At 49.5% G+C, this 11,091-nt stretch overlaps 1 protein-coding gene across 3 annotated transcripts in view; it reads left to right on the top strand.

Moving 5' to 3' along the window:
- Positions 1-67: 67 nt before the first annotated feature.
- The window catches only part of ARHGAP19 (Rho GTPase activating protein 19), a 28,083-nt gene continuing 17,059 nt past the window's right edge, over positions 68-11,091 (top strand). For 2 of the 3 annotated variants that reach the window (XM_041460955.1, XM_041460953.1), the window contains exon 1: positions 68-1,638. In XM_041460955.1, coding sequence (XP_041316889.1) covers positions 1,511-1,638 — 128 coding nt within the window. In that variant the 5' untranslated portion in view covers positions 68-1,510. Of the gene's footprint in view, positions 1,639-2,782; positions 2,849-11,091 lie in introns of those variants that run through there. The other variant, XM_041460954.1, reaches the window with a different exon arrangement.

Below are 11,091 nucleotides of genomic sequence, written 5' to 3'. Positions count from 1 at the left end.
GCCGCTGCAGGGCTGCATCCTGCAGGGCTCACACCAGCATCAGCCTGGACCTGGGGCCAGAGCTCTCTCTCCCACATTGGGCTTGCCTGGAGGCTGCCAGGAGCAGCACTGTGGCACAGAGCAGTGGGGCACATGTGCAGTAGGGCTGAGATGTGGAGCTGCCCTAGAACAAAGCCAGAGAGGCTGAAGTCCTTACAATCAGCTTTCTTTACCAAATTCCTTGGCAGACTCTTCTGCCCAAAACCATGGCCAGGGGATCTGTGCCAAGCAGAAAGTGACTGCCATTTGACCGCTGGACACTTTCCCCATATCAGCCATGCCTAATGGCAGGGCAGAAACAGTTCGCTGCAAATTTCTTCAAACTGGCTGGAAAACTGCTACAGCAAACCTCTGTGCCTTGCCATTTCTCTTACTTTGAGAGCTGAGAGAAGTCCTTTGCTCTGGCCACTTCCTGCCAGCTAGACCTGAGCAGCATGACTAATCCTGAACCTTTTTAGCTGCTCAGCCCTGTCACATTGGGCTGAGCATCAGGTTTTGCTCAGCTACTTCTACGCTGAGTGAAAAAGATGGTGTTTAGCCAAAGTGTGCTGAAGAGAGCAGGGCTGAGGGTAGTGGATACCGGTCCCTTTGCTCACACTGCAAAGAACGTGTGTTGGTGAATGTAGATGGCTTTCCCTTCCTCTTTCATATTAAAAAGCCTTCAGCCCTCTGTAATTTCCTATTGTGGCAGCTTACATGCTGCAATTGCAACGCTTCTCAGTTCTGTAATAAGCTAAAGGGATTGTTCTTGTTCAGCCTCTTACTGCAGGCTTCTTTCTGGAGGCTGCAAATTCAGTTTTGTGGCTTTCTTATGCTTGGGTTTTTTGTTTTTTTTTTTCCCCCAAGATCCTTTTAAAAGCCTGGGATGGAGGAGGAGCTCTTGTATTGACACTGGTCGAGCCTTGTCTGGAATGCTGTTCCCTGTGTGCTGTCCCTGTGTGCTCTCAGTGGGACCCTTGAGCTCCAGGGCCAAGTTGAGGTGCTGCTGCTCGTCCTGCCAGAAGGCAGCTCACAGCCTGGCCTACAGGAGCAGGCTTCTCCAGCAGCACCTTGTGACCAGGCACTGCACCATCTTCCTCTGCTGCCTGCAGCATGGGCCTGATGATGGGCCCCCTGAGAGCAGGACAGGGGGAGACAGGCAGCAGTCACCTTCTGAGACACCAACACCTGTAACCTGAGGCTCTAGACCCACCAGAGCTGTCTGTCTTCCTGCTTTCCCTTCTCTCCTTGGGGACAGGGCCTGGAGGAGGCTGTAGCTAATTTATTTGGGAGCTCCAGCTTACTCACTCTATTGTTCTTTATTTGCATGTTGTTGCTTCAATTAGTACATGCCTGCATGGAACAGAAGAGTTTTACTAGCACAGAGGATGGTGTTCACCTGAGCCAGAGTCCAGAGAACGGATTCTACTGCAACAACATCTTGTTAATCAGCTAATTAATCATGTAATGCAATGGAAACCTCGGTGAGGAGATGTCATCCTGCCTGAGAAGGCTGGCTGTGAGTCAAGCCTGCTCCCCACCAGCAGCTGCCCCTGGCAGGGAGCAGAGCTGCAGCTTGGGGACCCTCAGGAGCCTGAGCACGTCTCTGACATGGGGCAGGTGAGGGGTGGTGGGGGTCGTGCCTCCTGCAGCTGCCTGCCACAGCTGCTTTGCAGTTACTCATGGAGAGGCACAAGCTGGGGACCGGGAGCCTGGAGACATGCTTGGCTTTTGCTGCTCAAGCTGGGAGGTGCCTTGAAGGCTGTTTCTTCACCCAGGAGCCCCTTAAAGCATGAGGTACTAGTATTGAGCTACACTTAGCCATGACATTGTCACAAAGGGTTCTCAACCCTTGCAGATACCAGCTTGAGGAGAGGCTGGCAGGACTAACACGCTGTCCCCAGTCCTGGCTGGAACAGTTGCAAATGCCCACCCTGATTCTTCAAGCTTAAAATTGGGGGCAGATGTGCCCCATGGGGCTGTGCCAGATGGACCACCCCATCCTCGAAGCACACTGCAGCGCTTTTCGGGGTTCCCCATTCAGAGTTGGGATTCCTCACCCACATTGTGCAGGGATGGGAAAACCCTCCTGGGGACAGCAGTGTAAAAGGAGCTTTGGTGTTTGAGCTGAAATGATTGGCAGCAAGATAATTAAGTGTGGAGTTTTAAAATGCCAAGGGACCACTCCAGCTGAAACCTAGTCAATTAAAAAAATATTACATTAATTCATAGTCCCTCAGCACTCCAATCTAGAGTTTCAGTTGTTTCCAAGTTCTCTTTCTGTCGTTGCTACCTGAGCACTGCAGGTGCAGCAAGTGTAGAGGGCCAGAGAGACCCTGGCTGTGAGCACTGCAGGCACTTTCACCCACAGAGGGGAAAAACAGGGAATAAAACTGCTCTTCCAGTGGCTGTGTTCTCTATTTGTCCTTGATGGAGAGCGGTGATAAGAACACTCAAGCCGAGATGGGAATTGCGGTTTATGGTGTAACTCGTGCTTCTTGGAGCCGGCTCGAGGTCCGCCAGGCCCGGTGTGGGTTTCCCTGCAGTGGAGGGGTGGCGGCAGCGCCGAAGGCCTGCGCCGCCGGCCTACAACTCCCAGCAGGCTGCGCGCCGCACCCGCGGCCGTTCCCCCACACCCGCCCCCTCGTGCGCGCGGATCGGCCGTTGCCCGTTCAAACCGGCCAATAGCGGCGGGGCGGTGCCGGTCGCAGCCAATGGCGTGGCGCAGCGCGGGCGGGGCGGGGCCGAGGGGGTGGTGCGGCGGGCCAATGGGCAGGCGGAGCGGCAGGTATGAGATGGCGGCGGGAGCACCGGCGCCCGGCGGCCGCAGGTAGGAGCGGGACCCCAGGCGTCCTCTCGCCCCGTCCCGTCCCGGCGGCGCGCTCCCCTTGGCCTCTCACCGCCATTTCACGGGCCGGGCATCCCGCGCCAGCCGGCGGGCAGGCGCCGGTCTGTGCGCCTCAGCCCGCCCATTGCGGCGCTGCCCGTGCGAGCCGCGCCGTCCCAGCTGCCGCGCCGCCCGCCGGTGCCCCGGCACCTTAACGGAGCTGTCGCACTCAGTGTTCCGGCGGCTGCGGAGCTCGGCCGAGCCGCCGCGCAGCCCCGCGGGGTCGCGGTACGTCCCCGTGTGGCGGGGAGCGCTGCCCGCAGCATCCCGGTGCTGCATTGCGGGAAGCAGAGATCCCGCCCCGGGCAGCGGGTGTTCCGGGGGTGGCGCGGCGCCGTGCCCGCCGGGCGGCTCTGCCGGGCTGGCTCGCTGCTCCTGCAGCCGCAGAGCCGGCGCCGAGCGCTCGGCAGTTGCGGGCTTTGGTAGGGTGATGGCACTATACAGACTTGATCGCGTTCAGCCCGCCTTCTCCTTCGCTTTGTCCGCTCTAGCCGCGTTATTCTGGCTTTCCAAACACACAAGCGATGTCAGCTTCACGTAATTCACCTTTAGCTCATAGTTCTGTACGCATCGCCACTCTGTTGCTGCTGCAGTAAAACAGCAAGGGCTGCATGAGCACCCCGCTACAGCAGTGTTGTGTCGGATGACGGTTAAAGGGCTGCAGTATCTTTTTTTTTTTCCCCTCTGTTAATTTTTCTCCCCCTGTATTTGTGGTGTGTAGCTGCAAACCGAGTATCCTTTGAATGGTAATTCTTGTGGGTAAATAAATACAGTTGAGGGCTGATGCCTCTCACGCAGCCTGATTCACAGCGGTGCCATCCTGCTTGCTGCTGAGTGGGACCCATCCCGATGGCTCTTGCTCTGCTTGTCTGGGACGCTGCTGTGGTGCCTGGGTTGGGGCAGAGCATTGGAAGGAGGGATGAGGAGATGGCACTCATTGCAGCGTGTTTGGGCAGGGAGTGCCTAAAATGCTGGACGTGGTAAAGGGATGTGTATGCTTAGTACAGCTGATACTTAAAATGCCCTTTTGGATAAAGAATTTGTAACGTGGCCTGGATCAGCCTAAATTATTAGATTTTTTTTTTCTATGTTGGCAGTTGTTCTTAGGTTGTATTCTCCTGCTCTTTATCTCCCACCCTCCAAAAGTGACTATGTTAATGCAAAGCCTGAAGCACAAATTTTCCTCCAGCACTGCCTGTCACCCACAGGTAGCGCTAGAAAATCGAGCTCTTGCTTTGCTGGTCTATCACCACACAGGCCACAAAGCTTGGGGGTTTTTTTGTGCTTTTGCCCCCGTTTCCTCTCATCTGGAGAGAAGTGCAAGTTAGCTAGTAAAACTTGCATGCTGTGCATGTGGTTTATAGCATGCCGACTTAGACTGGAATTAAAAGCTGGTTGTCCTAAACTCCTTACCAAATGTTACTGAACATGACAAAAGATGATTTGTGTAGGTCTCTCTTTTCTCTTTGTGATCTCTCTAACCTCTGCCTGGTTCTTCATAACTCAGAATGAATATTGCACTGTGCCAGAGTGCTCAATTTCAAAAGAGAAACATCTGTCTGTTTAATGAATGCATTTAATGTCGGACTCAAGCAGTGCCAAATGCTTTTCCAGGCGCTCATGTTGGCCATTTGATATGGCGGGGTGGGATGAGCGGGAGGGGAAAAGCAATGGGGCTAGAAGAAGCTGGAAAAAGCCATAAAGCATCTTGCTAAAAGGGCTTGATAGAGTGGCACTGCACAACTGGACATCAAGAGCTCACATCGTAAACAGGTTATGAAAGGAGACACAGTTCCCATCTGTGTTTTACTGGAAATAGGAAAATGTTCACTGTAAACATGACTTGATGGCAAAAAATCAAAGTGACTTGCTGAGGGTCAGGCAGCAAAAAAAATGGTTGATTTCAGAGTTAAAGCCAAGCCTGAACACATGGCTACTTTTCTCTGAAGATTGTCCCCAGCTCACAAGCTATCTTATTCACACATTCCCTTTTCCACAGCCCTCATAAGAATCTTTGGGACCTAGATTTGTGTTTGACCCCGTAGTCAGTCCAAATCCTGTGAGGTATGCATTTGAACCGAGCTCAAGGCCATGTTGTATTTGCAGTATTTTTATATGTTTGCATGTAACACCCTGTCCTGTTCCCATCCAGGGTGGGATGGGCTTTGACAACAGCATCCTTGTTCTGCTACACTTCAGTTTATTGTCTGTTTGCGTGAAGGGGGAGCATTGCTTCCCACATAGCCCAAAGCAGCGTCTGGCTCTCCTTGCCAGCCTGGTCACTGCCTTGTTGCTGTGTGCACATTTACACGCCTGTGAAAATGTCACAGAGCTTCGTTATCGCTCCTTTAAAGGTGCCCGGGCATTTAGTTCAGTCTGAAACTGAAGCACTGAGTGCTAGATGCTGCTGGGAAATCAAATGCCTTGTCCTAAAGGTCAAAAGTCCTCAGCGTGTGTTGATTTAATAAGTGACATGAACAGATGGGAAGGAGACAGGACAGCATGGAAATGTTGGCTAATGTCACATGGCTGCACTGAAGTCAAGTCCATCTTGGAAATACTGTCCCTCTGAGTGTTGGGTTGGGCTCCTCGTCACAGCTGAGCCCTTTATTGGCCAGTTGTTTTGGACCTAGCTGGTTGTGTAGGATCTCATTGTCACTTGCCCTCCAGCTGGAGGCAGGAGCCGGGAGCCGAGGCCCTTTCCCTGCCATGCTCTGCTGGGGTCAGGCACAGCCCCGCTGTGCTGCTGCTGTGCAGGCTGTTACCAAAGCTGCCCTGTCATCCTGGGGACTGACACCATGGCTTCCTGCCTTCCCAGGCACAGGGGGCTTGGAGTCAGCATGGGCAGAGAAATGAGAGGAAATGTGGCTGTTTGGTGGGATAAATAGGCTGAAGTTTTTCAAAGCTTCTCAGGTCTGGTGTGTCCCTGACCTCTCATCCTGGTAATGCATTATGCTTACCGTGGTGTCTGGGCCCTTTTCTCCAAAGTGCAAAACCCTCATTCCTTGACTCCTGGCCTTTCTCACCTCTACACTAGGTAATTGCAATTAAGCCATCTAGAGTTTCCTCATAAATTTTATTTTCAGAAACTATAGATAGAGGGGAATGTGATAAGCTGCTTAATAATTGCCTGCCAGCTGGCTTACAGGAACTTTTAATGTGTTTGCTTTTGGCCTATAAAGCTCTAATAATTTGGACTCCAGCCAAAACATCCTTTCTTCTTGAGCGGTAATGTGGCAGCTCTGATTTTCAGAGGCAGGAATTTCTCAGGGGAAATGGCATTAGTTTTCCTTTTTGTTTTTCTGGAGCTCATACTCAAGGTTGAAACATAGCTGTATGGTTTGGGACTTGCATATGGGCATTCCTACAGCCCTGCTTGCAAGCTGTCTTACAGCAGGAGACAAGCATGCTGTGGCTCTCTGTGCCTTGGAGAGCAGGAAGCCTTGTAGGGAACATCTTCACAAGCTCCTGGGGGTTCCTGGAGCTCTCCTCACGCACATGCCACTCTGCATTCTCTTGAGTGGCCCCTGGAGCTTGTATAAATATATCACAGTTCCCTGGGCTCTGCAGTGAAACAGAATTGAGCCAGACAGAGAGGAACTGTCAGGCGGGATGTGAAGAGAAGCTGTATCTCACCAGAATTGCATAAAGTGACACTGTAGGTTATTGTCATATGAATTCTGGTATCTGTGTACAGTATTCCAGTTTCTGACATCCTGACCTGCCCAGATCCCCTTCAAAAGCCCTAGGCCCCCATACTGCTCAGTTTGGTGAGTTAATTGGGCTGCTTTGTGTATCTCTGTCTCTCTGGTGCTGCACGCTGTGCTGCTCTGTGGCGGGCCCAGCCTGTTTATCTGTGTGCCTCAGCAGCCCTGACCAGATGTCACCAGCTTATTTAAATGCTGGCATGTATCCAGGTGTTCCTCATCACAATTCCAGCTCGTAGGAGTTTACACATCTGGAACAGGGGAAGTGGCCTCTGACATACTCAGTGGTGTCTGCAGAGGATTGCTGATGAGGAGGGATTTGATGGGCTATCATCCTTTGCAAACACCACTGTGATACAAAACACAGATGCAAGGATGCAGCTTGTTCACTGCACCTCTGGAGTGCTGTGGAATTACAGAAGTGTGGTGAACAAAAGCAAGAGCTGTGATTCCTGGATACCTTCGTCCTCTGTGTTTGCCAGGCTGTGACTACAAAACCTCACCAACAGTCCTGTGGGGAGCTGGCTGTGAGTCCTGACCCAGGTCTCTGTGTCCTCTCAGTGCAGAAAAAGCAACTGCAGTCAAGCACACCTGTGAGTGCTGCAGCACACTGTACTCAAATCGTGGTGCTTTGCTCAAGCACCAGTCTACCAGTTGATGGTGGCATGGGATTCCCAAATGTGCTCTGGGCATCAGCTGGTGCTACCAATTTTGAGTATCATCCTGTGGGAGGGCTGGAGGAAAACATCTGTCCTGCCTTGCTGGGTTGCTCTGAGTCCCCAGACTGGTTGCTACAATAGCTTGTTAACTTTGCTGTGTTGTTTTTGTGTAATTGCTTGATTTTTTTGTGCCATAAGTAAACCTGATTGTTATGGGTTGCTGTTTATAGATGGTAGTTCTGCTCTGACCTGGGCACTAGCTTGGAGCTACTGGACTGAGAAGCATCTAGATGGTGTGTCTTTGCTGCTCTCTGAACTCCATTTCATCTTGCCTCTGAAGGATGCCCGTGGACTCTCACCTTCAAGAGCAAGGGTGACAATCAGAGGTGTATGCAGCAATTTTGGATTGCTAGAGGCCAAGGTGGTATAGGTAGGACTGGGCCTTGCCTGTTACTGGCTTCCATCCAGTACACTCAACACTGGGGAAATAAAGAGGATAAAGAGAGTTTAAAATGAGAAGACCAAGGGAATGCTATAATTATTGGCAACTGGAAAGTACCCACCAGCACATTGGGGATACAGCAGACATGTTTGGTGGGAAATGGCTGTGGGGCTTCCTCAGGCTGTGTCCCACCCTGCAGTGAGGGTCTGGCTGTGCCACACAGTGCCCTGTGGCACTGCCAAGCTCTCCAGCTGCGTGGCACTGCTGGCTTGTCTCTGCCTCACCAGCAGCTCCCAGCCAGTGCGTGGAGCTCAGCTCTTGCCTCCTCAGCCCCATGTCCCAGCCGTCCCTGCCTGATAGCTTTCAAACCAGCTCCTTTATGTTCAGTCCCATGTCACCCCTTGTGCAAAAGCTGGATTTCTTCTAAATATCTGCAGTGTGACCTGATTATTTTTCCTGTCCTTCCTCGCCCTCCTTTTTAATAGTGTCTACAGAAAAGCTGGCAGAGTTCAGTTATATCAGTCATGCTGACTGATAGTGCTGCCTCTTCTCTTGGGATTCCTTCTCTTTTCTGTCCCTCCAGCATTCATTTCAGATTTAGCTATCAGCCCTCTAAAGACAGGGTATTGCCTTTGTTCTGTTTGTACAGCACGGAGCACAGCGGAGTCCCCAGCTGTGACCGAGGTTCCCAGTGCCACAGTGATAAAAGTGAGCAGATCAGTAACGAGAGGAGGCAGCTGCTGCCATCTAAAAAGATTCAGTTTTGGTGCTGGTTTCAGTGAAATCAGGATTGGATCTAAGGCTCTTCTATTGCTGATCCCAGTAGGAGTTTATATTAAAATAGAGACACAAATGCATTGACAGTCATGAGAATCAGAGCAGCATTCCTATTTAACACTGTTGCACTGTGTTAATCTGATCTTAAGGCAGACATATGAGCTTGCAGATCTTTAATGTAAAATTACTGTGTTTCTGGTGGTAGCTGCCTTTCTGCATTTTTTACAGGGTCTTGGGTAGCCAGCTGAGCCATCACAGAGTGTGGGAGCACCCAGACCTGGGGTGGTGGCACTGGGAAGGAGACTTGATGAGGAGCAATGCAGTGAATGTTCTCTCTGAGGCACCCCTCGGCTCTTTCCCTCCTAGCACTAGAAGGCATCTGGATGCTCTGATGTTGTGATGGCTGATTGAAGTACTGCTTGATTGACTTTAAAATATTCCAGTGGCTATTATTAAAAATATCACAAAGAATTCACTCAGGTCAAACTTGAGAAATTTCATGCTGAAATGCAAATTTCTTGATGTTTCACATATATCAAGCTGTCTTGCTACTGCTGTTTTCTTTGACGCTGGTAATATATTGCATTTTCATTTTCTTCCAAAGCACAGATCCCCACCCCTCCCAACCCTTTTATCTTTTCAGATAGGTCCATCTCCTCCAGGTTCATGTCACAGATGTGTAGCCATTGATGGTAAGATCTACTCTGAGTTGTTTACTGACACAGATTTTGGATTCATAGATGATAGCAGTGACATGGATAACCAATATACCTGGTTTCCAAAAGGTAGCCAGGAGTTGCATTAGTTCCAGGTTGTTGAGCACAGGCCACCATCAAATTACAGCAGCTTTCTTAGCCAGCTTCTTGCTGTTTAAATTGTATATTATTATCTGGTTCTCATAGCCAAAAGGCTGAATCACTCTGTGTAAGCTATTTAAATGTGAAGAAAGCAAAGCAAAAATTAAAAAGACAGTGATATCTCATAAGGCTTCCTTGTGTCAAGGCTAGAGACAGTAGGCAAGAATTGGCACCCACTGTGCTGTGCACTGTGTACTCATCACAAAAGGAATCTGCCCCTGAAGACCTTATGAGTATAACCCTGGGCAAAAATTACTGTGTGTTTTTCTTGACATTTTTCAGAGGCTTATCAGTCATCCTATGAGTTAGGGTGCCAAGTGTGAGGCCTGAATGTGATCTTTGTTACACCATCTTACAAGAATGTCAGTCTGAAGTACAGCCCTCAAAGCAACTTTAACTGTGAAGTCTCTTCTAATGTCTCTGCAGTCCATTCCCATTAGACTACTTTTATTTTTTTTAATTCCTTTTTAATCTAGAAAATAATTTGTCTTCTAGCCCTTTTGTTCTTAAAATGATTCCATATAATTCCACTATGGTTCTTTCATCTCTTTGCAAAATCTGGGATGGCTCCTATCTGGCTCTGGAAATACTGTCTTCAGACATCCTCATTAATTGATTCCTTACTCTGGCACAACACAGGAGACAATGCTACTTCTTCCTCCCTAGGGAAATCCGAGCCTGTGTGCATCTGTCCCATGTCCCTTTGTGCTTAGCCAGGCGGAGAATTGTTCATGTTTTGTGCTCTTCAGCACTGCCTGCTTATCACCCTGCTCTTAGTATTTGGTACCAGCCTGGCTCTTTCCTATAATCTTAAGATTTTGTTATTATAGAGGGAGATTTTCTCCTATTATCTGCCTTATTTTCAAAAGCTCTTTAATCCTTTTACTCCTATATGGTACAACTTGTCTGCTGTGGCATGTCTGAAGCATAGGGCCTTGGTGATGACATACCAAGTGTGCAAAATGGCACTGAAGGTGGATTTTGCCCACTGAATTAGACACATAAGGCTCCTCTGAAATCTTTAGCTTTCAGTGTATCCACACTCCCAGCTAGACAAACACAGCTGATGCCTTGCCCCAAACATACCTCTTCTTTCTCTTTCTTTCTTGCCTTCTCTTTCCTTATGCTCTGTTTCATGTTTCTTGAACCCTTCTTCTGTCACATGTGTGGACTCAGAACAATCAAACCTGAGAAAGCCACTACACCAGCTCCATCTCACCTATCTGAATGCAAGCTTGCTGCCATGTGAAGTAATCTGCCTGATTGCACCACAGGTTTGATCACCAGGTTTTGGCTGTTAAAGTCTCATTTTTGTCCTAGTTTCCAAGGCATTTCCCTGGCCTGGATCTAGTTACCTTAGGGATTAATTGATCCATCATGATTTTGACCTCCTGCACCATCCACTCCCCATGAAATGATGGGGCTGTCATGCCTGAAGCAAAAACGTTGTGTGTGACAGACAGCTTTCTTTGTGACTTGGCTGGGATCACCGGCTTTGCCTCTGAAGGATACTAGAATGGCAAGGATCTCAGCACAATATAGGACCCATTTTTTTTTATCTGCTGTCTTAATCACAACCCTATTAGAACAAGGTTTTATTATTCATTGGGATTTGATTATATTCATGAGACTGGAGAGGAAGCTATTTATTCTTTTACTTTATTGTCTTTTGACGTGTCGTAAAGCAATCTGAGATCACAGCGTATAGAAAATATAACTCTGTAATTGCAAGCAAGGAAAAAAA

The sequence above is a fragment of the Pyrgilauda ruficollis genome, unplaced genomic scaffold (genome assembly GCF_017590135.1).
Source record: "Pyrgilauda ruficollis isolate IOZ18807 unplaced genomic scaffold, ASM1759013v1 scaffold15, whole genome shotgun sequence".
Classification (NCBI taxonomy): domain Eukaryota; kingdom Metazoa; phylum Chordata; class Aves; order Passeriformes; family Passeridae; genus Pyrgilauda; species Pyrgilauda ruficollis.
This window is presented reverse-complemented; position numbering and strand designations above follow the sequence as displayed.